Source organism: Serpula lacrymans (assembly GCF_000218685.1).
Source record: "Serpula lacrymans var. lacrymans S7.9 unplaced genomic scaffold SERLAscaffold_13, whole genome shotgun sequence".
NCBI lineage: Eukaryota > Fungi > Basidiomycota > Agaricomycetes > Boletales > Serpulaceae > Serpula > Serpula lacrymans.
Genome location: NW_006763302.1, coordinates 798,991 through 826,016, shown reverse-complemented (window position 1 = coordinate 826,016; position 27,026 = coordinate 798,991). Strand labels below are relative to the sequence as shown.

Sequence of the window (27,026 nt, the reverse complement as noted above, 5' to 3'; positions counted from 1 at the left end):
ATACTCTGAGCGGCTGGTCCTTCACGATTTTTTCTTCCGCACATCAGCAAAGGACAACATGCCCAAGTTTTCACCAAACGTGAAAGTTCCCATCATTCTCTTGATGTCAAAGGAGGAATTTGAAGATGTCTTGCTATGGAAGGAAGAAGATAGGCATGCCAAAGCACGCTCACGCAATGAAGAGGTTCAGAGCCCCGGAATATCGTCAGACGATGATGATATTGGTGGTCCGATGGACAAGGTTATACATTTTACTTACTTTTACTGCGCTATACTTACAGCAACTGGCCTTACTAGATATTCCTTGCAGCAACACGTGGTGGGAAACGAGCTAGAAAGACTCGTGTGCGAAAGGCGCCAGGCCAATCTTCCATCCCCGCACGTGAGTCGGTATCTGTGCGTTCAAAAGCACCAGTGTCAGAGGAGGTATGCCAATGGCCCTCACATTATTGGAGACGATACTTACCACATGTAGGGTGAATATGACAGTCGTAGTAACAATACACGCAGCACAGCATCAATGTCAAGCCTATTCCACAGCAAACACTCCATCAAGACGTCTGAACTACGCCCCCTCACTCCCTCAAGCTCTAGCAGCCAATCACTGCCCTCAAGACTTTTCTCCAAGGCTGCTACTAATCCCAATATCCCGCCATTCAGCATGCCTGACAAGGCAGTTCTTGAGCGTGTCATGAAGGCACAAGGAGATGTTCGACGCCTAGCAAAGCCGATATGTAAGTCAACCTATATTTCTATCTAAAACATCTATTAACGTGCTAGTGAAGTAAATACGGACATAGGAATCTATGTCCTGTTCCTCGTCCCTTCGATCCCATTCACTGAGCTTCTAAAGAAGCGGGTCCCTTTCGATGTCATGAGCAAGGTCAATCGCCCTCTAGTCACTTTAACAGTTGACTGCAGCTCAAAAGCAATGCTGGGGCCAGCCGGTAGCTTCAAGACATGCCACCCAGCGTCATATGATCTAACTGAAGCTCTGCCAGCAGAGGAAAATATTCTACAGGTAGAGGCTATAGTAGCAAAACGTTGCTTTTACAGAGAAACAGTACAGGGAGCCGAAAAGAGTGGTACACCATCAAGTCCTTCAGGCGGGCGCAAACGACTGGCCATCAAGGATGAGCTAATGAAGATGCTCGACGAGGCTAACTGCCTTTACTGGGCAACAAGCCTGTTGGCTTTAGTTTATAACTTCGTCGACGACAAGCTTATTCGAAGGCCCCTTGACTGTCCTCCCCCGGCAATCCCCCGACTTCGAGTCGTCCACGCCGCTTTGGCCATCCCCCAAGACAGCAGAGAGTTGCGTAATGCCGTTTATCTTCTCGAGGAGAAGATAAACGGTAACTTCGTGAAGTATATCAATAACAATAGTGCAGCTCCTCGGCACAAACTTGCTCCGCCTGAACTGGAGATTGCAACCTTCCTATGCTTCGCACAACACACTCAATATCATTTCTCGCAAGGCCTTGTGTTCATCTCAGATTTTCAAGGTAAGTTAATATAAGCTAGTCTCTTTTGCTTTCCTTTTCGTACTTACATTTGACTTGTCAGGGTCCGGTGGAATATTGACTGACTGCCAGGTTATCACTACCAAGTAAGGCTCTATTACCTCCATGTGGTTGGTTCTCATCCTTTCCCAGAGACTTTGCCGATAATTTTGGCGAAGGAAACTGGACGGCGACGTTAGACAACTTCCCCTTGTTGCACAAATGCAACCAGTATTGTGTATATTTCGGACTCCCTTCCTTGCAGACAGCAGTATGTTTTCTTTTTCTGATGGATCCTTTCTACTACATCTCATGTCACCTCTTTTTTCACAGAGTTCGGCTACAAAGATGAGAACATCACAAGAGATTGACATCATGTCCAGTCGTGTTCGTGGCTGAGAGGGATTTTTTTTTACATGACATGTACTTACTGTATCGCTTGAAATCCTATGTTGACATGTTGAATTGCACGCTCGCTCGATCTCTCATCACACTGGCTTTTGCCCAAATCACACTCGCTGGATCAAAGAAATTAATTAAAATGTATTTTCGTTGATCGCCCATCAAAGGCCTTGCTCGAATTTTGCTAAATACAAATATAATAGCTGAAGGTACATCGGATTTTGAAAAATATTATGCCGGACATTGGCCGGGCTCGAAAGTTGAGCCGTAACCAATCATCCACCGTACGCTTGCATGATCTTCAGTTTGAACTTCACGACACATTAGGGATATCACAGTGTCGTATCTTGAGATTTCTTTTAGCGCCATAATTGACCTTTCCTTGTGGTCAAGTTTGCCTTTTTCGTAGGCGCAGCAGCTGCCACTTGAATATTGCCGATATTTACTGACGGCCAGCAGGGAAGAGCGGAGAATGCAGCCAGGAATGTATCACTGGCATAGCCTGGACCATTCGAAAGAACAAACCGGTGCCCCAGCTTCCCCGCGCCATACTATCACTCCTGACATATGGATTCCTCACGTTGGTCAAGTTATTGTATTATGTGGCGGCTAGGGTCAATGGTATCGAAATCGAAAACGTTGGCACGACAGTCAGTCCTATATCTGGAATATGAAAGTGCCATCTGTGCCGTCCATCACACCTCCTTTAGGCCACGCTGATAACATGTGTATTGGGCCATACTCACTCCTGAAGGCTGTCCAGTCGTGCTAAACTCAAGGCGAGCCTCAGATCTTTTCGGTTCTTGCCGAGTCAGACACCACCCCCATCGTCTTCCTCCAGGGAAATGATTCTGACTCTACCGTATCTAGCCCCTCGCTCAACTGTACTCTCATGACATCTAAACGCTTCTCAACTTATGTCCAGGATCCTCCTGCCCAAATAACCTACGCCCACGACCCAGCAGATAATTCATATCATGTTGAGATTCAAATAATTCGGATTAAATCTGATAGGAAGCTCTCTCCGGAGGAAGTAGATGATATCAAGAAGAGCGTCGATGTGATTCACAAGCGAGGCTCGTTGGCACAGACTCCAAACTTCACTGTCACTCAGACTCAACTTGAAGTTGTCAAAGGCGAAGTACGCCCCGGCCGTCAAGGTACTGCGACTTCTACGCCTCCATCTACCCCCATAACTAAACCTTCCAAAACTCGCCAACGCATTCTGTTTTATGACGCGAAGGACCCATATTATGGCTTCACTAATTTCTCGCCGGATCCTGTCGAGTACAAAGGGAGACGATACCCAACCAGCGAGCACCTTTTTCAGGCATTGAAGGTATCATCATACTCAGATGAAAATTGATGTACTAAATCAACAAATCAGTTTATGGAACATCGACCTGAGCTTGCTGAGCATATCAGGACCTGTTCTACCAGGCCGAGAGTCGTTTTCGACGAAACTCACCGATTCAATCCTGAAGTGCGTCCTGACTGGCTCAAAATCAGAGTCCAGATGGTACGTGTCACTCGACATCTTTGCCGTAAACTAGCATAGGTGATTCTAATGTGTTTACGAACAGATGGATCTGGCCATTTTCCACAAATTTACTCAGAATACGCATTTGAAAAAACAGCTCTTGTCTACAGGGGATGCTGAGCTTGTCGAGGTAAGTCCTCCACCATTCACGATGCATGTAGCTATGCTAACTTGGGGGAATCACCTTATCTTACAAAAGGACTCTCCTAAGGATTCGTTCTGGGGAGTAGGACCTGATGGGAAGGGTGAAAATCAACTTGGGAAGGCCCTTGAGAGGCTGAGAGCGAATTTGCGGGGTCCTCATCCATTCAAAGGCCCCGTACCTATAGAGAGGGCACGTTCTCGATGAACGTATTGATATACTTTGCTTGTATTAGGACACGATACGTACACATGGATGTGATTCTTCTACTTCCCCGCAGGGCATGGATTGATTGATCGCGATCAATCTCGATCGGCGCTCTGCTATACATCTGAGATCTTATCTTTCTCATCAGGCATTTGTCCTTGAGCTCAGTAGGAAGGCGCAGAGGTACAGGGTTCAAGCAGGGATCAGATCGTGTGACGCCAAAGGTGAGCTATGGACATGGCAGCCGGAGACCCTGAAGGATACTTCTAAGATAACAAATCACAATGGGCTACCTCATTGGAATAGGAACCTGTCATAGCTGGTTGAAAATGATTGATATGTGTGATATACACATCGATGACTTCAACAAGTTTCAGCTTCGATGACCAATCATATGACATACACGACGCAAGGTGCAAACGCATTGACAGGTGTATGGGACTAGACTAAAGAACAGTCCAACGAGAAAGTTGCATATTGAACTGCTGCTTAGGAGTACATCACGAGAAATGATGGCCGGATCGCATCATTTCGATACACAACTAGCTCATCATAGTTGAGAGCACCGCCTGGCTCACCAATGACCTAGGGTAAATTAGCTCAAACATGCCTTCCTTAGGAAATTCACGTCCTGAAACTTACTGCATCATATCCAGAAGGTGGGGATGTCAGCTGACGGCTGTCTGACTTCATTTTGATTGCCTTTCCAACAACGACCTTAACTAGAAGAAGGGCTTTCCACAGAGACTGCGATGTTGTCTTGACGTAGTCATTCGATCTGATTGTCGAGCATTATGTGAGAGACCAGGGCTGACAAACAGACATTTTACTTACTTGGATGCTGTGGAGGACGTGTATATACCCATTCCGAATCTGCAGACATGCCACATCAACATCAGCAATCATGGACGCCAGTACTGATCACATTTAACAAGTGGGGACGAGATAAACACATACCTTTCCCATCCAAAGTTATTTCCAGAGTATTTCAGATCGAAGGAAGTACGGATGATGCTACATAAAGGACAATTTCCCGTAGAGCAAAGTTGTGTTTGACCGAAATCTCCAAGGTTGCATCCACGTCGAGTCCCATGCCACCTCCGACATTCGTTACCTGCCGTTCTCCCCTGAGACACGAAATTACCTTTTGCTTCCACCTCAGCACTGACAGAAAAGCGAGGTGCATGAGAAACAAATCTTGCCTAATTAACAAATTCGATACCCACCGATATTTATCGTAATCGGCTACAAATGCCTTTGGCTCGACGATCTTGTACACCGCTTGTAGATTTGGGCAGGGCTTGTCAGGATCAGGATGTCGCCAAGACTGTGTCAATTGATTTTGAACTGCCGCGGTACCTGTAAGCGAGAGGGCCACGCAAACATTGTTCAAAGCTACTTACCGCTGGTGAAAGTAACATGATTTCTTGGAACTTCTAAAAGCAAGGGAGCCACGCTTTCTGCTCTCATTGCACATGTCTTCCCACAGAAATGGCTGTAGCTTTGTTTGGGAGATTGTCGACACATGAGGCAGACATCATCCACTGTCAACAATGAGTGGACAAGGTAAAGAAATAGAGACTGAAGTATACTAACCAAGGGTACCATCGAGTTCTCCTGGTCCGGTGAATGGTCCATTCAAGTTCATACCTTCCCCACACTCACCCATTCCATACCCAGTCCCGTTTTGCGCAGGCTGTAAGATACCAAGGTCACTGTCATGTTGCAGCCTACAGCGCAAGCTACAAAAGGGACGAAGTATCGACCCATCGAAAAACCGTGGCTGGGAGTGACAATACTATCCAATCCAACATGATAGTCAGCCAACTTCCGATGAACAGCAGACGAAACAAAGGCGACATACACCACACAAACCATCATCTTGATAGCCTGGATTCCAGCATGGTCCAGGGGTGGCCAGTCCCATTGACTGGGCCTGCTGCCTGCAATACATACTACAAAACGGCCTAAGTCGGACACCATCGAAATATTTTGGTTGAATATGACAAAACTACTCCATTGAGTCATTAGTAGTAGTATCGAGGGAGAATCAGTGGGAAGAGGACTTGCATTACAGGTCATCCCGTCGTCGAACCCCTGCACTGGACCTCCGAATGGATCTAGTTGTCCTGGGAAACCATCACAATCTGGGCCTGCGAAGGGGGAGGGTGGATGTCCCGGATTGTATCCTGGAGCATACCCGGGAAACTGTGCAAAGAGTTATCACGTTCTGAAACTTCAAAAGACGAGCACCAAAATTACCAGGTAGTTCATATCGTATGCGTAATGTGAGTGGCACAATAAATGAAAGAATTGATTGTGGGCTCCTAGGATCCTATATAAGACTAAGCAAACACTTTTTGATGTCGGTATCGTTAGTTCAATGAGAGTATAGCGCAACACGTTGACGGACGCATCAATTCGGTTTGAATTTGTAACAACACGCACGGCAAGCTCTAACCACTGACAGGTAGGCATGAGTTCGATCAAAGTAGAATCCAGGGCAAGCACATGCACGACACGCAGCAAGTCAAACCATAGCTCTGGACTAGCCATACCAATAAAGTGAACTCAGCATGCCATATATGTTGAGCTGATTGACCAATATTGCGAGGTTGCAAAACCTACATGTGTCAAAATCATTTTCTTGTTACGTGTTATCTTGATAAGAGTACATAAACACAACACCGTGACAAGAAACGAGAGTTCATTTGCAGCCTAATAGTGCTCGGTAATACTATCCCTGGAACACAATAAGGTAAGAAGGTCTGGCAGCATCGTTGGTATATACGATCAGCTCGTCGCCTCCTGCAGCAGTTCCTTTAGCTACAACTGAATCATATCCCTTGGGTGGGGCTTTCCAGTCGTTGTGGTCCTGGTCAGGTTTGATCGTTCTACCCACGACGACCTTTGCTAGCAGAAGAGCCTTGTAAGGTGATGCTTGGACGTTGCGGCAGTATCCACCAGCACTAAAAACAGATTCAATACAGATAAAAAATTACATTGTAAAAATTGTCACGTACGTCGCAGATGTAGACGAGGTGTAAATGCCGGGGCCAAATCTACCGTGCCGCGTTTGAATTTTATTAGCCCGCGACTTATGAGGATGTTTTTTCTTTACCTTAAACTGGTGTAATTCTTGCCAGCCTTTGACAAGTCGAAAGAAGTCCTCATAATTATACAGAGGCTGCAGGTCGCTGACCCACAGAAGTGCCTATTTCCAGGATCGCCAACTTTACATTCCCTATTTAATGGGTAAAACAAAATTAATAAATGATTTAAAAAAAGTGTGGAGATTACGTACCTCCTAGTTCCGTGCCAACGCCTACGTTCATTTCCTGCAGCTAACTTCCTACGTCTGAAATGTCCACGGGCTTCAACGCTTGCGCTATATATAGGCCAACCATTATAATTAGCTTCTGAGGCTTTATGGCGAATACGTATACTTACCGATACCTAGTGTATTTGACAACCGAGGAATTACGCTCGATCAGTTTGTATAATTTCTTGATTGGAGGAGGATTCCCGCTCCTCCAGGATTTCTTGAACTGATTTTCGACTTGAAGGTGAAGTTGGGTTTATTAGTGTATGCCTCTCGATTGACATATATTATTTTACCATCACGGAACATAACGTGGCCCGCTGGAACCTCCAGGAGTGTAGGAGCTCTCCTTTCGACTTGCCTAGCACAAGCCTTCCCGCAGAAAGGGTATTTACCATACCTTTTCCGCTTGTGACACACCAAGCATGCAACCTTAGCAAGCCTAGAAGCAAAATAGTCGTAGATATAGAGTATGTCAGAAAAATTATGATTACTTACTCGACGTGGCTTCGAGAGCAATATTTGCCTGCTTTCCCATTTTTTGGTTTATAGACAGGCTTGTTACACCCTGGTATGGCACACGTCGCTATGATAGACGTGAGATAAGAACGAGTGCAAATAGAAAACTGCTTACGTCCAACAGGTTTAGGACGAGTTGGTTTAGCTTTGGCAGCACAACTCTTGCCGCAGAAGGGGTATGTCTTCTTTCCATCATGGTACTTGGGTCTCTTGTGGCAATACTGTAACAAAAATTTAGTCGTGTTAGTTAGTTATAGAAATATACGCCAGTGTCACACCCACATCGCAAAGTCCACGTTGCCCAGCACCACCCTTCGCTTTTGCAGCACATGTTTTACCGCAATAAGGATAGGTCGTTTTTCCACTGCGGTATCTGGGTTTTGCATGACAAACCTAAATAGGGGATGAGGACGCGCTGTGCGTGACACAGAATAGATATTTATTTACAACACAGAGGGTGGCCTTTGCTTTGGCGGCACAAGTTTTGCCACAATATGGAAATGTCGTCTTTCCATCAGAGTAACAAGGCTTCTTGCGGCAAATCTAAAGCCAAGAAGTAAGAAATGGTCCGATTATTGGTGTGAGTTACGCACGGGGCACATCTTTTTGCCTTGGGTCGGAGCAGGTGCTCTAGCACGAGCTGGAGCTGCTGCTGCTGCGCGGAAAGCCATCGGGGCCGCCGCAGGTGGTTGAGCAGCAAAGTTCATGAGTTGGGGCTGCACATCGCCACCGCCGTCTGAATCGACATCGTCATCTGGGAAAACGGCTTCAGCGTCACTGTCGCTATTATATCCACCATCGTAGTCATCCGACTCGTCATAGTCATCTTGAAAGTCGCCGTAAGATGCATCATCGACGTCCTTGTCAGTAACATCGTCAATTACGTTCTGATCAAGGAAGTTGTCCGCATCGTCATTCAATTCGTCCTCGTCTGGATAGTCCTCGATGTCGTCGCTGAAGACGCTGTCGTTATCACTGTCATTTTGCACGTCGATCGCCGCGTCGACATCGTAGTCCGATTCATGGTCAACCATGATAGAGAATTTGGGTGCCTAAGTTCAACGGTAAAAATTTGCAAGAGATATAGAACCATTCAGGATATCTTAGTTGACTTATATGGCATGGACAGCATGATTATGGTATTGCTGGTAAAGGCAAGCAGCTTTGTTCTTGTTGCGATCCTGACTCCATAGAAGTTGTCGCATATCGAGACTTTTCAGCGAAAAAGTGAAGACCAAGCACTGGTTTGGAACGGGAACCGATTACTGAAACTCAGTCGGACTTATAATAGATTCGGACATGCCCGAGATATGGAAGTGGTGCTTGACATACAGACTCGTTTTCCTGATCCATATCTCGCACATCGTATGCATTGTACCGAAAAGCGTTCAACACCAGATCAAGAAACCTCTGGAAGCATGGCTGATCACAAGGCATCACCGCAGTCAAGCTCAATCTGTCTATCAGCTTGGAACCACTGTCGAGTAAAATGTCAAGGCTACACGTTGCACGGCGATCATTCCGAAACCATAATATCCCAGTCACATTTGGCGCCGGGGATATATGACTTTCATTCATGCAGCGCAGTCTTGTACACGCTCCTTTTGAGATATCGACAGACATAGCGTAATACTTACCAGAATTTCACGGGGCCTATCTGGATAACACATATCACTGGTACGCATTGGCGCCGACCGCCCTTTTTGGAATATCGTACTCTCCTATTAGGACCTTATCTAAATCTTCACAAAATTCCAGGGCAAGGTCCCCACAGAAGTTATAGCATGTGGCGCTCTTCTGAGCTGTCTGTCAATGCAAGTAATTTCGGAGACGCCAAAGTTCCGTCGGAGTCAACTTGGTGAAGAAAAGTTCACCCCTATCTTTTTATAGGCCGTCGCATTCTAGCACCGATATGGCCCATTGTAGTCAAGAAAAGGCTGATCGATTAAGAGATAATACACTGGGCTTCTTCGCGCGAAGTTTTCGATGCATTATATCGCGTATGGCCTTCGCGCGGCTTCCATACAATCGGAAGAAACGAGCCCCGAATGCACCTACATGACATGGAGGTGGATAAGGTTAGGAACGCGGTATCATGAAGATATTCAACATCTTGACAAACACAATAAAATTCATGAAAGTTTTACGTCTTGCTATCAAGAACTTGAAGTTTGGACCATTTTTCCGCTTTCAGGAAATTTCGGTGACAAGTGCCATACGCATGATCAAAAATGGCTTCACAGCCCTTTGCACGAGGTCTTAAAAGGCCCAATTCTGTTATTGCGATCGTATTAACTGAAGTTCCTATCGCAGTATTAACATGTCTTCAGACGACAACGATGACTACTCTGATGATGACCTTTTTGGATCACCTACTTCACTGACTGACGACGACAACGACGATGTAAACGATGATGAAGAAGACGACGTTGATGAGTACCCCGAGGACGATGACGATGATAATGATGATGGTGGTGCGGCGCCTTTCGCTACGGCTGCCATGCCTGTTTCTCGGGCATTGGCTGCACCTCGTGCTGCAATTGCCCCAGTCAGAAACCCTTGTGATGTGAGTAATGTATGCTCTTGTAGTATGTGTCTTCTAATAATTCACATCAATGCGTAGTGGTGCCACGCAAAGAGTAAGTTTGTAGACAAAGGATCATCTTTACCTTACTGTGGCAAGACTTGTGCGCACAAAGCAAGGGGCGCTACTGATCTCGAAAGTAATCCTACGTTCATCTCATTCTATGTCATACATTGTTGTCTTACATCTATACACCAAACCAGCTCCTACCCTCTGTATCATTCCTGGATGTCCCAAGAAAGTCTGGTCGCCTCCAAGCGGTCCGAAGAGCAAGTATTGCGGTAAAACGCACTTACAGTATGGTCTCTCCATCGTCTGTTACAACAATGCCGCTAACAAATGACGTCGAAATAGATTAGGCAAGGTTGCTTGTTTGTGGTGTCGCAAGAGGAAAAAAGCTGGGCAGCACAACTTCTGCTCAGTAAGTTGTGCTAGTATGGCCGAAGCTCTGGCTCCATTCTTGATCGAAATGTACAAAGGACATGTAACATATGACAGTGGTGAGGTATTTTCTTGCCTATGCACATATATGCAAAACTTATGTGACCACATCTCCAGTTGCACGCCAATTTAACTCAAAATGGCTTCATCCACCAGCCCCTGGCAAGCAGAAAGGGACAGCGAAAAAAATATACAAGATCGTCGAAAAACCCGCATTCCGAGCATCTTATGACAAATATAGGTAAATAACTTTACTCATATTCAGTATAGAACAGAGATGCTGAGGTAAATGGCGAACTGCATAGGGCTGCTCTGGAAGCAAAAGGTCACTTTAAAGGCAAAAATGGTATGTCGGCGGGAAATGAACGTCGTCGCTGGCATGGCACTGCTAGGTGAAAATGATTGTCGCAGTCTCCTGCTTTCATGAGGCTGATTCAATGATTTAATCATATCAGGAACTGTCATCTTGGGGACCAGAATCAGCTTCAGTTGTGCAACCTTCCGGTCTGTCCGATTTGTAGCATCACCAGGACCTCTTTTGATTTGAAGTACTTCACCAAGTGGGGAAGGTCAGTGATTCATTTGGTCATGCTTTTTGAACTTAGAATAATAATAATTTGTCTATTATGACAGGTTTGGAAAGGGTATCTATACTTCTGCGACATCATCCAAGTGATAACTTCTCCTCACAATCAGTAATCACTTGTTACTAATATTACCACTAGATCGAATGACTATATCACAGGCACCACGGTGCCATACAAAGCGATCTTTTTGGCAAGCGTAGCTGTAGGAAGGGCATCTATACAGTACACTGATAATCCGAACCTTACTCAGCCTCCTCCTGGATACGACTCGGTATGTTTTCACCATGTTCACTTCTGCTTGTCGAAGTGTTGACGTCCTGATATTCAGGTCATTGGACAACCTAAGCAAGGGGGTTCGCTCAATTATGACGAGTTGATAGTATATACGAATGATGCTATCCGGCCTTCCTATGTTGTGATGTATGCCCAGTAATTTGCAGAGTTGTATTTTGTCAAATGTACGAATACTGAAGTTGTTGTTGAATGGATATCGCTGCTGCAATTAGTTCCCTTGTCGAGTGTTTGCCGAGAAACGGTCAATCAACCTGCAGGTGTTCGCGACAGCACGCTGTCCGCGTATAATCACATACGTTTCCTAAAGAGTTTATTACACTGACCACCAGCGACACTTCGAAGCTTTGTTAAGACAGATGCATCATGGAAATTTATTATACAAGAAAAAGAAAAGCTCGAATATTCGATATAGAAGATGGGGACGAACACGAACAACAATGAGGATCATGTTAAGCATATACTAGATCATCGAGATCTACGAGGAGCATCCTGAACTGGGCAAGACCTATTATTATAGTTTACGGAACATGACCATGAAGTGAGGCTTGAGCGTTACGGATATACTTCTACCCGTCGTAAATGACAAGGAATGATGGCCTTATGGCATCGTTGTTGTATACCACGGTTTCATCAAAGTTAAGGCTACCTGAGATGCCAATATGTGTTAAGATAAAATATAGAGAAAAAGGAACGCTAAAATCTCACCTAGCAGCTTCGGTTCGCCAAGAACCTACTCGCGTATCAGTCGAAAGCTCAAAAATAGGGACGTAGATCATCACATACCGAGTCAAAACCAGCGGGAGGAGCGGTCAAAGTCCGAGCATCAAGTGTGAGTGTCTTTCCCTTGCCAACCACAACAGTATTCAAAAGCAAAGCTCGCACTGGTGGTCGCGGTCCATTTGGGCAAATATAATCATCTGCCCTACAATAGAGTCCCACGTCAGCGGTAACCTTTAATTAGCTTCGTTGTGCACCCACTTGGAAGATGTGGCTGATGTATATATGCCTAATCCGAACCTTGAAAAAATGAAGTCTCGTCAAGGTACGCCCTGTAGACATGCATTGAAAATCATGGCAATTACCTCAGCCAACCAAAGTTGTTACCTGAATACTGCAAGTCATACGAAGTTCGGATGATGCTACAAATAGGACATCCCTGCCCTGAGCACAGCTGCGTTTGGCCAGATTCGCCAATTTTGCATCCGCGATGAGCACCATGCCAGCGACGGCATTCATTACCCGGAGACATGCCCTTAGCCTCGAAATGACCTTTTCCTTCCACCTTGGTTCTGAAGACGACGGTCAACTAAATCACTCTCACCAAACAGGTGCAAAGCAACACACTTATACGCCTCGTATTTCGCTCTGAGCGTGTGCGACTCGACTATCTTGTAGATCTTTTTAATTCTAGGGGAAGGCCTGTTCGTGTGCTTCCACGAAGTATGCAATTGATTTGCGACTTTTGGTTTCAAGAAGGTTTTGTATAGTCAGCCGAATAGGTTATTTGGTTAGAAGCGTACTTACCACTCTTATATGTAACATGGCTGGATGGTACATCTAACAGCAGGGGAGCCTGGCTTTCTGCAGAGTCGGCACAATACTTCGAGCAAAAATTACGCTGTCCCTGCTTAGGAGCCTTCTTGCACATAAGACATGCGGTGCTCGTGTCAAATGGTTTCCCCTGACCGGCTTTCAAATGGTAGCGTTTATGTCACATTAAACACTTAGGCCTGCCTTTTCTTCAAGAAATACAGTCGACTCCTCACCTCCACCAGAGGCATTAGCTTTCCCAGCACACGTTTTCCCGCAGTATTGATGGCCGGGTGCTTTTGGTTTCGCATGGCAGAACTGTTAAACCATGAGTATTGTCTGAAGAAAAGAAAGGGCGAAGCCACTAGACCTGGCAGTCATCGGTTTTTGCTTTGGAAGCACAAGTTTTACTACAGTATGCGTGTACTTTTCCTGCCTCGACACGCTTTGGTCGAGAATGGCAATACTAAGATAACGAATTAAACAATAGAATAGAATCAAGTTGATATAACGAGCACGCACATCACAGGTCCCAGCCATTCTTTATTCGAAAGTCGTCGGGTGACGTCTACGTTGGCTTACAAGGGCGGGGGACGAGTCAGATACGCAAGAGGACTAAAAAGTATGCTTTATCTGAATACATTGGTCGACGCATTTATAGGCAGACTAGCGCCAATATGCTGTACTAAACCGGTTTGGGGCCAAACCCTTGCATGGTTCAAACATGTCCGAATGCTTCAGACCTTAGAGCCTCGTTGCTTCAGGCGCTAATTTCTTGGGAAATCAGTGAGCATGCGCAGATCGATGTTGGTGATATGAAAAGTAATGTCAACTTTTCTGCTTCAAGGATTTCAGCACCACTACACGCGGACTGGGCATGTACTCGTACTTTAGCGCTGGATAATATATACAGTTTTATTTTCCCCTTTGAATCATGAATTCCCTCCGTGATCGGTCCGTTCATCGGAGAATATCGTTCCGCATGGAAAGCTATTCACTCCTATGTCGATATATTAAGTCGGAAATATTTATGCAAAGCCAAAGCACTGTATGAACCACGAATTCAGCCCTTGCCATCGATTTATGTTGTTTGAAGGAAACTATACATTCAATCGTTAGGTATATACTACGAGGTACGAAGGCCTGATAGCGTCATTGGTGTATACCACGAGCTCATCATAGTTCAAGACTGAACTAGGAGAAGCCTCGCCAATGACCTACCACGGGGGCGCATCAATGAGCTCTCATATAATTCACAAACTGGTGACTATCTCGACTTACAGAATCATAGCCAGCCGGGGGAGCAGTCAGGTAAGGGCTATTCTGAGTAAGCTTGATGGCTTGTCCAACAATAACCGTGTTCAGAAGAAGAGCTTTGTAGGGCGAGTATACCAAATTTTGATTGTAGTCATCAGACCTGTCATGGGTATGTTAATGTATAGATATATCAATAAAATATTTGTAAGAAGTGTACTTTGAAGATGTCGCACTCGTATAAATTCCTTTTCCGAACCTATATTATGACACATGAAGTCAATTTTTATTCTGACTGTCGGACATGGCGACAGGACCCACCTCTCCCAGCCGAAATTGTTCCCAGAGTGTCCGAGATCAAAAGAAGTGCGGATGATGTTGCAGAGTGCACAATTTGTGTTGTAGCAAAGTTGAGTAACGCCTGGGTCACCGAGATTGCAGGCGCGTTTAGTGCCGTGCCATCGGCGACACTCGTTTCCCGGAGCCAAGTTCGAAGCCATGAATTGTCCTCGCCAGTCAACGCCAACACTGAATGATCTTGGATCACCTGCGATATCCGGAAGCAAATGTAAGTGGAAAGACTTACCGGTATACTTCATAGTTCGCTCTGAAAGACTGGCTCTCTACGATTTTGTAGACTCGATGGAGAGTAGGAATAGCTTTGTTTGGATGTTTCCAGGATGATTTGAATTGGTTTTCAACTAAGCTTCAAGGTTATTTCTTTATCGAAAAGCTGTTCAGAAGTAACTTACTATCTCCGAACGTAACATGGTCTGACGGGACTTCAAGCAGTAAAGGAGCCATGCTCTCAGCCATTTCTGCATCAGGCCTTCCGCAGAAGTGGTGGTTGCCTGTACGAGGGCGAACACGACACATCAAACAAACATTATCTAGTGCAAACATTGAATCAACAAGACTGCATTGATAGTGACGCAAATACTGAGCCATTTCTACATACTGGTGCGGCCATAGCTGTATTGCGACGAACTTTTGGCCTGGTTTGCGCACGAAGTACTGCAGTAGCTAGAGTAGAGGCCATCGACTATTCCTCTGTTACGAAAATGGCAGAACTACCAGCGAACGTGAGCAAAAGGAACAGGCGGCAGATAGCCTGAGGCATACGACTCACGGCGCAAAGCTCGCTATTAAACTCCATGATGGTATTGATGTGTTAGATTGAATTCTTCTGATAGCTCAACTTTGTGATCGTTTTAACTGCCACTCCAGTTTTTACAGGCCATATGGGGATGGATAACATGATCGTCCATAGCTATGGCCTATCATTCAAACGACAGGATAAATGTCAAAATGTCAGTGACAGGTGGTGGTGGAAAATGATTGACGATCATATTTGGTAATATTTTATTTCCACGTTCTCATCACGTGCATCTCTTATCAGTCGAACTTGAAGCTTGAAGATCATCACGTTCCGAGTGCAAAAACATAATTCATTCGAGGATGGTACATGCAACAACTATTCTCGGCAAGAAACCCTTATCAGTTTTATTCACTTTGAAAGGCGCTGAAGTGGAACCCCTCTCTCAGATGCGGTTTGAAACTTGAATGAGGTGAGCTTCTGTTCCTGCGGAATGTTCGGCGACATCACAACGACAGGCCATGCTTACGATACTGCCGACCCCTGTCCCATATCTCTGGAACCCTCGGTATTTATGAGACAAGAGCAAGCATATTTCAAATGTTCGTGGTCAGTACTTAGCATGTAAGCTCGGGCTTAGCTTCCTAAAGGGTACTACCTTTCCTTTGATTGATGTCGTTGATTTCCGTCAATATGACTACCGCACTTACAGGTTCGCATTTCCCCACTGTATCTCCAAATCATGTCACTGAACATATGTATTTGTCTCTGCGAAAAGACCCGCAGTGCGCCTAAAACTGTGTCTTTCACGATCATCGCCAAGAATAAATCTCTACAAAGTTGGTGACTCTCTACAGCTGTCACAGGCTCTGTTCTCGGGCCATGTTTTGCCGCCCATGACAAAGAATCCCCGACATCAATATTGCATCGTGTCTTCACTTGTACAGCGTTGTTAACGCTGACTTTGACGCCTATGCATTTCAGGGTAACGGGGAATCTGCGAGAAAATTGGAAAATCCCTGATTAGTATTGCTGATGCCGCTCTTTGGATTCGTTCGAAGGGGTTTATCGTGATATTTACGGCCTTCTCAGGCACTCACAGCGTTGGCGTCTCTCGAAAATGCGGAACCACTTTCAAGAAGAGAAGGAATGAATACACGCACATTATCTGGTTCGCGGCATGCGGTCAGCATCTGCTGATCATGCATGAAACGTACAATCAACTCGTATACGACGCCCTTAACAAGCCACCTATCCTCGTAATGGATGGAAGAGCTTCTATGGATTCTTACCATGGTCGCGATTTCACGATATAGCGATGATGACTCGCAATATAGCAACTTAGCTGCTCACCATACCTCTCACAATCTCTAGATAGTGACAAGGACGACGGCTTTGACGATGAAGACGAAATAAAGCTCTTCTTATGTTACGGTGCCACTTCTGGTTATGACAGTGCTGGCGGTGAATTTGATGGATTTCAAATCAATTCAGACGACTTGGGTCTAGACAACGACGATGCCTTTGATGAACAGTCTTCGGACTTCAGCGATAATAACGGTTCTTCTGAGAGAGTGGTGATGCATGATGGACCTCCACTGGCAGATTCAGGCTTAGAAGACGACAGGAGTCACGTATAGTATACTGAGTTCAAACGTCTTCACTCACTTAGATCATGTGACCACCGACTTGCGCGGAGGTCGAAAATGAAAAATACAACAAGTTCAAGTTTGGTAGTCACAATAACTTGACATGCGACTGGCAGCAGGGGCTCTTGAACCTTTAACCATTCTTCAGTGTTCGCAGATTGGCAGTGGTCATGCATCCTTTTACTAAGAACGAGTATAACAAGTTTAATGCTCCTATATGTCCTCCAAGCGCTCTTATGATGTCGGTCACGATGCGATGTGGCTAAACACGACGCCAATATACTATTGACTCGGAAGTGTGTAGCTTGGAACGTTCTACTTCTCGATTCACGCTACGCTCGTTATCTTTCTTCTTACAGGTATAATAGTTATGGATCTATTGCGACTTATACAGTGCGCCATCTACCATCTTCCAATGAATTGGTAATTATCCGCAGTGCTGTATCTTAGTTCTCTCTGACACTTCTGTTTATAGTTCACGATAGGAACAAGTCGGTGATTGTTATCGATAGTTGCCATACTTGAGAATCCGCGAATGGGCTCCAAATTTATCTGTAGAGACCTCAAACAGTGGATCGACTGGCGTATGCGCTGGAACAGAACTTGAGCTAAGCACTTGGACAACCATCTTACCGTCATCTGACACCTTGCTATTTATTTCCCTACATCCCGAATCGGGAGTGTCGCTTTTTCCTTTCGACAGTGGAGAAAGTGTATGAAGTCTTGACTGGTGCCGATCTAGCCCTTGGGCCTTATTGGCGGACACTTACTAGTCGTTTATCATAGTTCATGTCAGGGCTTGCTCATTCGGCTCCATCCGTTGATGCTATAGTTCTCTAAGCCAAGCGGTGGTCATCGATCTGGACCACCCTCATAGAATGGAAATTAGGCGCTATCATCGTACATGTGAATTTCAAGATCTCATTCACACGGGAAGACGAAGGGTGCCCGCACGATTCAACGTGTATGTGAGATCCGATCAGCACTTGTTAGATTGAACGATTCACCTCATTCCCGCCTTCGTATTTATGTTCAGTTATGACTCCGCTTCCGTCGCATCTAGTTCATGCATGCACCTGCCTCTGGTAGCGTGTTCAAGGTGCCCACAACCCTAGGCATTATGGTATACAAAGGATTGCTTATGGTATGCGGGGATTGAAATTTTGGCCATGGTTTCAACGCTGCGGTATGGTGGCCAAGTCCTCGTTTCACATGATTCCCTTCACCGTTACATTGATAGCGACGGAGAAGCTGAATACAACAGTGAAGAAGAAGAAAGTTCTGATGATGACAGCGCCTACAGTGGTTTAAATGATTTACAAGCTGATTGCAAGGATACGAGCGAGCCGTCTTCCGAGGTCGACGAAGATGACGGTGACGATGACGACAGTGATGAAGATGACAGTGATGAAGACAATAATCCTGAAGATGATAGTGATGAAGACAATAATCCTGAAGATGATAGTGATGACGATGACGATGACGGTTCTGACGATAGCTCCTCGAATATCTATAATCAAGATTCGCTTGTTCGTCATGATGCTGAAGAGGAACTTGGGGACGACGACGATTCTGAGGAGGATCATTCGGAGGATGATGATAACGTTCAAGAATCCGATTCAGATGACGACGACGGTTCTCCCACAGCAGCAACGTCCCGCTCTAGTCAAGAATTATGTGTCGTACGTATATAATGTCATTGTACATCAATATTTCCACTGATTATTTGGTAGGTTTGCGAGAGCAGGCCAAAATACAACGACGGTAACCGAACGCATCCTTTTTGTGGAAGAACGTGTGCATCTCGTGCAACGGATATGTGCAATGTGGGCATCGTCACATATAACCATATATGTTTTATTTGACTAAACACTGTTCTTCGTTTGAATAGTACTGCGGCCTGAAACCGAAGTATACTGAAGGGTCAAAAACGCACCCTTATTGCGGCAGGACTTGTGCAGGGAAGGCTCAGATGGAGGGCAGAGCATCGAGTAACTATTTTATACGATATTTTATATTGATTCTGATGTATCTATCTAACATCTGTTCTTCAGAGCCGTGTGCTGGCGCTGGCGACAGATCATCCGCATCTCTTTCCCAAAAAGGCCAAAGAGGAAATCAATCACTCTCGGTTGCCAATTCTTGTGATGTCTGCACGCTCTTCTCTGATATTGGAAGTGGCTAATAGCTTGTATTAACGTCACAGTGGTGCCATATGCAGAACAAGTGCACAGATAAAATAACAAATTCACCTTATTGTGGCCAAACTTGTGCCCGTAAGGCAAAAGGTGCTATGGGTATCACAGGTAAAAGCTTGAACACCACCTTGTATGTTGTACTCAATATCTCGCTACACATTATTAGATCCTACGATATGCATCATTCCTAAATGTCCTAAGGATGTGTGGTCTCCTTCAAGTGGTCCGAAGAGCAAATACTGCGGTAGCGCACATAGAAAGTAAGTCTCTTCCTCACGGTAATTATCCCTTTCTAAGGATTAGAAAATAGTCTAGGCAAGGTTGCTTGTCTATGGTGCCGCCAGAAGGAGAAAAGCGGACATCATCATTTCTGTTCAAAGACCTGTGCAGGAGAGGCCGAAGCCCTTGCTCCATTCCTGATCGAAGTATACCCCGGTCATGAAATATTTGACAGCGGTAAGAATATATATATTTATCATATGCAAAGAAGGTTTATACCATCGTATTTTCAGTTGCACACCAGTTTAATACGAAGTGGCTGCACCCGCCCTCCCCGGGAAAGAAGAATGGTACAGCAAGGAAAGTTTACAAGATTGTCGAGAAACCATCATTTAGAGAAGAATATGACCAATATCGGTATGCGAGCGTCTCATATCCACGATATGCCAAGGAGCTTATCATGAATATGATGCATAGAGCTTTTCTCGAGCAGCGCGATCATTTCAAAGGAAGGAAGGGTATGACTGCGGGAAACGAACGTCGTCGTTGGCATGGAACCACTAGGTATGAACCTTTTCACCCTACAGTGTTACTCCGGGATGATTACTTGTATTAGGAATTGTAATATTGGAGACCAGGACCAACTTAAGTTGTGTAACCTTGCAGTTTGTCCGGTTTGCAATATCATTAGGACCTCCTTCGATTTGAAGTACTTCACGAAGTGGGGAAGGTGACTGATCTATCCCATTCATTGTGGCTTGACTTCATCTATCTTTGCGTCTATCACGACAGGTTTGGCCGTGGTATTTACACCTCCGCAACATCATCCAAGTAATCTACTGTTTCTTGCAACACCTAATGATACTATGGCTGACCATTCTGAACCAGGTCGAACGACTATATCAACAACGGTGTAACTCACCCATATAAAGCTATTTTTTTGGCACATGTATCTGTAGGGAGGGCGTCAATACAGTACAATGATAACGCCAATCTCACCCAACCTCCAAACGGGTATGATTCTGTAGGTCATTTCCATGATTCGTTTTTGGTTGTATGTAGCTCACCCTGTTTTTTTATGTCTCCAGGTCATCGGAGAGCCCAAGCAGGGTGGCTCACTGAACTATGACGAATTAATTGTGTACAGGAATGATGCTATCCGGCCATCTTACCTTGTGATGTATGATCAGTGAGGTTTCTATCCTGATAGTATGAGCAATTGTATTCTATGTAAGCTTCAGTACAACTAAACTTCAAATCGTACTCCTCCATTGTAGCTTCTCCTTTCCTCTCATTGGGATCGTTGTTTGGGGAGACTATGTAGTTTCACGTTTTAAGGTCTGAACGACTTGATTCGATACATGGTAGAAATTTCTACAAGATTAACCTTTTTGATATCCCGTTCATTCTGATTCACTGTCTATAGCACAGATGCTGTTTGTTGATCGATTGGAAGGACTAAAGTTGATTTAATGCGGTTAGTCATGTCATGCGAGAAACATACTCCTCTCGTGGTAATATCTTACTCGTCTAGGTGACAACTTATGTTCATAAATTTAGTCACTTTCGTGTATACATTTTGCGTAAAATACACTTGACTAAGTCAGGTGAAGTGGTACCAGTACAGACCGACAATCTATATATATGTGCTAGTAGATATTCCAGGAAATTTTTCATTACAACAAAAATGGATCTTTCTGAGTAGCCGCTTAGGCAGCGTACATGACCAAGTAAGATGGTCTGACGGAATCATTACTGTAGACTATCAATTCGTCGTCCCCTCCCCAGGTATTGGCGGTAGCCACAACCTAGTATCCAATTAGTCAGACTACACTCGATATTTGCAGCCACAGTCAAGGAGGACTCACAGAATCATATCCCGCGGGTGCAGCTGTCAAACCAGTATTCGATGTTCCATCCTTGAGACACCTTCCTACAACGACTTTATTAAGAAGCAGTGCCTTCACAGGCGAAGCTTGAGTGTTGCGGGAGTATCCATTCGACCTGTTAGTAAATCTGTTCAGCAACGAACGCCAATCCACACTGTTTATGAATATATACGTACGTAGCAGAAGTAGATGATGTATAGATGCCTGCGCCAAACCTTTGAAGTTGACATTTACAATCAATATCCAAAACAGACAGTTAACCATAGCAAAACGCAAGTACCTAAGGGTGGCGTAGTTCTTGCCAGCCGCACTAAGATTGAAGGATGTCTTCATGATGGTACAAAGCCTACATGTTCCAGAGCCACAGAGCTGGTCGTGGCCTGGCTCTCCAACGTGACATTCCCGGACGGTACCATGCCAGCGCCTGCATTCGTTGCCTGCGGACCGCCCCTTTGCAGCGAAGTTACCTCGTGCTTCAACCGATGCACTGCTCACAAGTGTATACAATCATTAAAGGGTATTTTGCCATAACAAGGAGAGGATATCTCGTACCGGTACTTGTCATAGCTGGCTCGAGAGGTAGCTGATTCAACGATTTTATATATATACTTCACTTCTGGAGGTGGAGACGAAGGGTTTCTCCACGAAGCTTTAAATTGCGCTTCAACTTTGTCGTATCAGCATATCCGTTTAATGACATATATTATTAAAGAAATAAACTTACCATCTTTGAACGTTGCATGAACATTGGTAACTTCTAGCAACAACGTAGCCTGACTTTCAGCCTTGGCGCCACACGTCCTTCCGCACCAGGGATGGTGACCATTCCTGGGAGCCTTACGGCACATGAGGCAAGCATTCTTTGCCAATCTACGAGATAGATAGCGTGATTGGGACAATGTTTTCGGGGTTGAATTTGATGATTTTACACATACTCTCTGTGGGCCACTCCACAATAAAGGCTCGTCTTCCCAGTCGCGTCGACGAAGGGCGCTTTGGGACACCCTGGAATAGCACAACCTCCAGCTTGAGAGGGGTGTACTCCACCCTTAACCTTAGCTTTTCCAGCACACGTCTTTCCGCAGTAGGGATGTGTCTTCCCCCCTTGCACAAACTTCGGCTTTGAATGACAGAACTATAAATCGAGTAAGTCTCCTCCAGTGATAGAACGAAACGGCTAGACCGCAAGGCATACATCACAAGTCGCAGAACCCATGAACGATAGAGTGTCGAGAAGTCGAGAACTGCGAAGGGTCTGTGGATTTTTTCGCACTTAGTTTTTGCTGAATACTTTGTGTCAGAGACACAATGTTACGTGTCGATATTATAACCTTGACCTTGCTCGAATGGCATGTCCGAATACTTATCTGCAAACCTGCAGGTCACGATTCAGTATTAGTACCATGCTAAATCCTCGTGGTGCAACCTGCTGCAAACCTCGAGGACACCCACAGTATAAACGAGACAGGGGAGAAGTGCCTGGCGCCCATAAATGATTCGCAGTCCATCGTCAATGTGATATGTGATCTGGAAATAATAGTCTCAATTCCAAGTCTATCAGAAATAGTGCACTACCCGATTTGATTGCTGGACTTATGACCATGTTGTTGAACACCGTGATCACGACACCACAATGAATAAATATAGTAAAGCGACGAACTTTCGATTGGGTCCAAGCCAATCTGATTTAGGGACTAGATGACTATCTTCCAATTAATGTTTGTGATGCGAGTCGCTGCGTCTGAAGGCCTATGAAGAGTTTTCACCTGAACTATAGTAAGTAGAGGCCATATTCACATGATTATCTAGTGGGAACGTATCATGACATCGAGTCATTGATATATTGACTTGGAGAACAAACGAGTAGCAACTGAGAGACGTCAAGGCTTATACATGACAAGAAATGATGGCTTAACAGCATCGTCGTCGTACACGATGAGTTCATCACCACCAGCAAATAATATTGCGGGAGCAACCACCTGTGAACAAGTAGGATGAATAAACTCGCCCGTAGCTGGATAGCAGCAGTGATTATTCACCGAGTCGTATCCTGCAGGCGCTGCTTTCAATAATGGGTTGAACGTGGGATTCTTGTGGCACTTTCCAACGACGACTTTATTCAGAAGCAGAGCTTTCACAGGAGATGTTTGGGTATTGCGAGAGTACCCATTGGATCTGTATCAGAGACTGCTTAGCAATAGCTTTACACAAAAAAATCGTTGGCATACGTGGCGGAATCAGAGCTCGTGTAAATACCAGGACCAAATCTTGATGAAATGGGTCTCTTAGAGAGAATACGATCGTCGAAGTAAAAGTACGTTACCTGAGCAGTGCAAAGTTTTTACCAGCCGTGCTTAAATGGAAGGACGTCTTCATAATGGTGCAAAGCCTGCATGTCGGGGATCCACAGAGCTGGTCGTGGCCTGGCTCTCCAACGTGACATTCCCGGACGGTACCATGCCAGCGCCTGCATTCGTTGCCTGCGGAAAGCCCTTTCGCCGTGAAATTGCCTCGTGCCTCGACCGATGCTCTGACCACAATATATCAGTAAACATCTAAAGTGCAATGATAATAAAATAAAACACATACCGATACTTGTCGTAGTTAGCGCGAGAAGAAGGCGACCACACAATTTTGTATATATACTTCACTTCTGGGGGCGAACATAAAGGGAGTTTCCACGACGTTTTGAATTGTGCCTCAACTTAGCGATAATAAGTATACCGTGGTAAAATGATAGCTATAAGACAACGACTTACCGTCTTGGAACATAACGTGGCCCTTGGGTACCTTCAACAAAGGCGTAGCCTGACTTTCGGCTTTGGCACCACATGTTTTTCCACACCATGGATAATGGCCATGTCTGGGAGCCTTGTGGCATACAAGGCATGCATTCTTCGCAAGCCTACAGATGAATAGGACAAAGTGAGAAAAACTTCAGTTTGAAACTTTAGCCCTTTACTTACTCTGCGTGCGATCGCCCACAGTAGAGACCTGCCTTACCGGTCGCATCTACGAAGGGCGCTTTGGGACACCCTGGAACCGCGCAACCGCCAGACGGAGCTGCATGGCCCTGTACCTGTGCCCCCCTGGCTTTAGCCCTTGAGGCACATGCCTTCCCGCAATACGGATACGTTTTTCCCCCATCCACAAACTTTGGGTTCACATGGCATAACTATATGGTCAAGTAGATCAGTGATTCCATACGCTGACATATTTTTTGACAAACATACATCACACACACCGGCACCCATAGTTGACAAAATATGAGACGTTAAGATACTGAGTTTGAGAAAAGTGTGTGAATTTTATCTTCCAGAATTCGCTTTTGAAGTATTGAAGGGGAAATAACTGATGCCAAGAGGCGAGACGAAACATGGCCTCGCTCTAGGAGCATGTTCAAGACCCTTGGGGAAATTGAAGTTCTATCAGTTGAAGTCACATTGACTGTTGGCGCCATAACCTGGCAGCTTGCTTCACTAGCGCGGAGGCTTATGAGGTGACTGATGGAAGGGAAAGGGTGATCTTCTTAGACGATCAGGCCTTAATGTCGATGAAACAACGTGTAACACACGACTGGGATGATGATCTGATGATAACAAATATATATTTGAGTATGTCTAAAAACGGTTTCACCCAGTTTACGTGGACGTAACACTTACAATCACATGGACACCACGATACACATAACGGACCAATCCGATGAACACAGTGTCAAGAGTTAAACCAAAATAGCAAAATGCGAAAAGAGTTTTAGTGACTAATTCGCCCTTCCATGAATGACTTTATCTGGTTTAAACCAAATTCATAGTTTCAGGGCCTGAGTTCCAAGTCAATTACGCATTCAGTTAGAGATATACAGACAAGATGCCCTAGGGTTGATACACGACGAGGAAAGACGGCCTCACTGCATCATTATCATACACAATGAGCTCATCTGCCGCAACCTGACTTCCAGGAGCTACAACCTGCAGATTTTTTTCAATGAGAATATCCACATACACCAAGTATAATCAATTACTTACCGAGTCATATCCCGCAGGTGCAGCGTTTAACGTTGGGCTGAGCCCCGGATTTTTGTGGCACTTCCCCACCACAACTTTGTTCAACAGTATTGCTTTCACGGGAGATGCGTGAGCGTTGGATGCATAGCCATCCGACCTACAGACTCATCAGAAAAAGAAGCTTGGAGTGCAGTTATTCTTCTCACTTTGAAGACGTGGAAGAAGTGTAGATTCCATTTCCAAATCTATGTAGATCTTCTTAGATAAATGCTCAATCGGAAACTGTAAAGAGCGATCCTACCTTCCACCGCGTGACATTGCGAGGTTGAAAGAAGATTTGATGATACTGCATAGTGCACATGTGGTGGAGGCACAAAAAGTCGTGTTACCTGGCTCTCCAAGCTGACACTCCCGTCTCGTCCCATGCCACCGACGACACTCATTTCCGGCTGTGAGTTTATGCTTTGTAAATTGCCCTCGCGCCTCAACGGTAGCACTAATTTGGGAATGTGAGGGAGCCTGAAAACCCATGTCACGGCGGCTCAAGGATGATGGACTAACCGATAATGGTTGTATTTAGCTGTCCGAGATGCGGGCTCAACAATTTTATAGACATATTTGACAGACGGTGGAGTACGGCCAGGCATCCTCCAGGTATCTTTGAACTGGTGTTCCACTGCCCATGACTTTAGTTCCTCTAATCCAATGTCAGGTCTCGTGCTAAACTCACCACTTTTGAAAGTGTCATGGCCTTGCGGGACTTCGAGAAGACAGATCGCTTTACTCTCGGCTTGAGCAGCACATTTGTTGGAGCAAAAATGAGACGGTCCGTGTTTTGGCGCTTTGCGGCACATCAGACATATCGTAGCTAAGACATGCGATCAGATCACGTTGAAGAAGAAGGCCACAAAACTTTTACCGCTATTGACATGGTGAGTATTGTTGTGTCCATTATGCCCACCATGCCCACCATGTCCACCAGCCTGATGCTTGTGAGCCTGAGCGCTTGCAGCACATTTTTTTCCACAATATTGATGTACGTGTGTCCCCTCAACGTGTTTCGGTTTCGCATGACAATTCTAATGAATTCATGAAAAGTGAGGTGATACATTGAACGAGGGTAGACTTCGTACATCACAAAGACCAGGTCCCATAGCGTGAGCTGAGTTGATGTGAAGGTGATGAGTGATGAGACGAAATGAGACTCGGATTGAGGAAGAGCGATGAGCAGAAGACAAGTAATATACCCCTGTCGCCAAATTTTAATGTGCCAAACTGCGACTATATCACTCAAATCACAAGGTCATTGTAGTCCAAGAAAGGTTTATGTCCTGCTTGTACTACAGAGTGCGCTACGAATAGAAGTCGACGGTTCCTGAATGGAAGAATGACAGTTGTAGAGCCCAAAGGGGCAGATAAGCCATGTAGTCAGGGTATTGCAGCGGCGTTCTCGATTGCCTGGAGGCTTATTATCAATATCGATAAACGCCATTTGGCATCTACAGCTCGGGTGGGTTTAGGTTCGAACGTGAAGTAGCGGCTATCGAGTTCCGCAGTTGTACAGGTCGACACGCCGCAATATTGATAGTCCAATGGTTGGGGAACATACCGACATAAAAGGCAACCTATTTTTTCTGCGCATTGTAC

General features: G+C 45.2%; 10 protein-coding genes across 10 annotated transcripts; 4 read left to right on the top strand and 6 right to left on the bottom strand.

Annotated features, from left to right (window-relative positions):
- Positions 1-874: 874 nt before the first annotated feature.
- On the top strand, positions 875-1,971 carry SERLADRAFT_452763 (uncharacterized protein; the record flags this gene model as incomplete). Its single annotated transcript, XM_007322606.1, has 4 exons — positions 875-1,505; positions 1,567-1,609; positions 1,656-1,773; positions 1,836-1,971. 4 exons carry the CDS (start codon positions 875-877, stop codon positions 1,899-1,901), a joined length of 858 nt encoding a protein of 285 aa, XP_007322668.1.
- A 486-nt stretch (positions 1,972-2,457) lies between these two features.
- Positions 2,458-3,933, top strand: SERLADRAFT_477130 (uncharacterized protein; the record flags this gene model as incomplete). The annotated part of the gene is made up of 5 exons (XM_007322605.1): positions 2,458-2,683; positions 2,775-3,243; positions 3,292-3,423; positions 3,488-3,574; positions 3,644-3,933. 4 exons carry the CDS (start codon positions 2,797-2,799, stop codon positions 3,791-3,793), a joined length of 816 nt encoding a protein of 271 aa, XP_007322667.1.
- A 251-nt stretch (positions 3,934-4,184) lies between these two features.
- On the bottom strand, positions 4,185-5,441 carry SERLADRAFT_452759 (uncharacterized protein; the record flags this gene model as incomplete). Its single annotated transcript, XM_007322604.1, has 7 exons — positions 4,185-4,378; positions 4,436-4,571; positions 4,628-4,666; positions 4,751-4,957; positions 5,020-5,140; positions 5,197-5,337; positions 5,390-5,441. 7 exons carry the CDS (start codon positions 5,439-5,441, stop codon positions 4,283-4,285), a joined length of 792 nt encoding a protein of 263 aa, XP_007322666.1.
- A 957-nt stretch (positions 5,442-6,398) lies between these two features.
- On the bottom strand, positions 6,399-8,688 carry SERLADRAFT_477126 (uncharacterized protein; the record flags this gene model as incomplete). The annotated part of the gene is made up of 11 exons (XM_007322603.1): positions 6,399-6,762; positions 6,817-6,855; positions 6,915-7,037; positions 7,098-7,181; positions 7,244-7,352; positions 7,412-7,557; positions 7,614-7,701; positions 7,750-7,855; positions 7,917-8,027; positions 8,082-8,177; positions 8,228-8,688. The coding sequence occupies 11 exons, from the start codon at positions 8,666-8,668 to the stop codon at positions 6,531-6,533; spliced, it is 1,575 nt and encodes a 524-aa protein (XP_007322665.1).
- Positions 8,689-9,532: 844 nt separating this feature from the next.
- SERLADRAFT_477120 (uncharacterized protein) lies at positions 9,533-11,762 on the top strand (the record flags this gene model as incomplete). Its single annotated transcript, XM_007322602.1, has 11 exons — positions 9,533-9,716; positions 9,774-10,200; positions 10,258-10,357; positions 10,422-10,515; positions 10,573-10,718; positions 10,777-10,900; positions 10,965-11,051; positions 11,115-11,228; positions 11,293-11,331; positions 11,385-11,517; positions 11,575-11,762. The coding sequence occupies 10 exons, from the start codon at positions 9,955-9,957 to the stop codon at positions 11,677-11,679; spliced, it is 1,188 nt and encodes a 395-aa protein (XP_007322664.1).
- Positions 11,763-11,886: 124 nt separating this feature from the next.
- Positions 11,887-13,686, bottom strand: SERLADRAFT_417846 (uncharacterized protein; the record flags this gene model as incomplete). Its single annotated transcript, XM_007322601.1, has 10 exons — positions 11,887-12,186; positions 12,246-12,270; positions 12,324-12,462; positions 12,519-12,557; positions 12,623-12,829; positions 12,885-12,999; positions 13,065-13,229; positions 13,307-13,388; positions 13,441-13,536; positions 13,593-13,686. 10 exons carry the CDS (start codon positions 13,608-13,610, stop codon positions 12,107-12,109), a joined length of 966 nt encoding a protein of 321 aa, XP_007322663.1.
- A 402-nt stretch (positions 13,687-14,088) lies between these two features.
- SERLADRAFT_477116 (uncharacterized protein) lies at positions 14,089-15,640 on the bottom strand (the record flags this gene model as incomplete). Its single annotated transcript, XM_007322600.1, has 8 exons — positions 14,089-14,287; positions 14,352-14,487; positions 14,545-14,583; positions 14,646-14,852; positions 14,911-15,025; positions 15,077-15,214; positions 15,283-15,394; positions 15,454-15,640. The coding sequence occupies 8 exons, from the start codon at positions 15,478-15,480 to the stop codon at positions 14,186-14,188; spliced, it is 876 nt and encodes a 291-aa protein (XP_007322662.1).
- A 982-nt stretch (positions 15,641-16,622) lies between these two features.
- On the top strand, positions 16,623-17,060 carry SERLADRAFT_442036 (uncharacterized protein; the record flags this gene model as incomplete). Its single annotated transcript, XM_007322599.1, has 2 exons — positions 16,623-16,716; positions 16,795-17,060. The coding sequence occupies 2 exons, from the start codon at positions 16,623-16,625 to the stop codon at positions 17,058-17,060; spliced, it is 360 nt and encodes a 119-aa protein (XP_007322661.1).
- Positions 17,061-21,195: 4,135 nt separating this feature from the next.
- Positions 21,196-24,629, bottom strand: SERLADRAFT_442034 (uncharacterized protein; the record flags this gene model as incomplete). The annotated part of the gene is made up of 16 exons (XM_007322598.1): positions 21,196-21,294; positions 21,355-21,490; positions 21,552-21,590; positions 21,656-21,862; positions 21,928-22,042; positions 22,100-22,245; positions 22,311-22,510; positions 22,571-22,630; positions 23,292-23,354; positions 23,415-23,550; positions 23,604-23,642; positions 23,699-23,905; positions 23,965-24,079; positions 24,135-24,280; positions 24,342-24,550; positions 24,609-24,629. The coding sequence occupies 16 exons, from the start codon at positions 24,627-24,629 to the stop codon at positions 21,196-21,198; spliced, it is 1,938 nt and encodes a 645-aa protein (XP_007322660.1).
- Positions 24,630-25,190: 561 nt separating this feature from the next.
- SERLADRAFT_477109 (uncharacterized protein) lies at positions 25,191-26,970 on the bottom strand (the record flags this gene model as incomplete). Its single annotated transcript, XM_007322597.1, has 8 exons — positions 25,191-25,343; positions 25,401-25,536; positions 25,586-25,624; positions 25,681-25,875; positions 25,941-26,055; positions 26,110-26,247; positions 26,299-26,458; positions 26,513-26,970. The coding sequence occupies 8 exons, from the start codon at positions 26,531-26,533 to the stop codon at positions 25,248-25,250; spliced, it is 900 nt and encodes a 299-aa protein (XP_007322659.1).
- Positions 26,971-27,026: the final 56 nt, after the last annotated feature.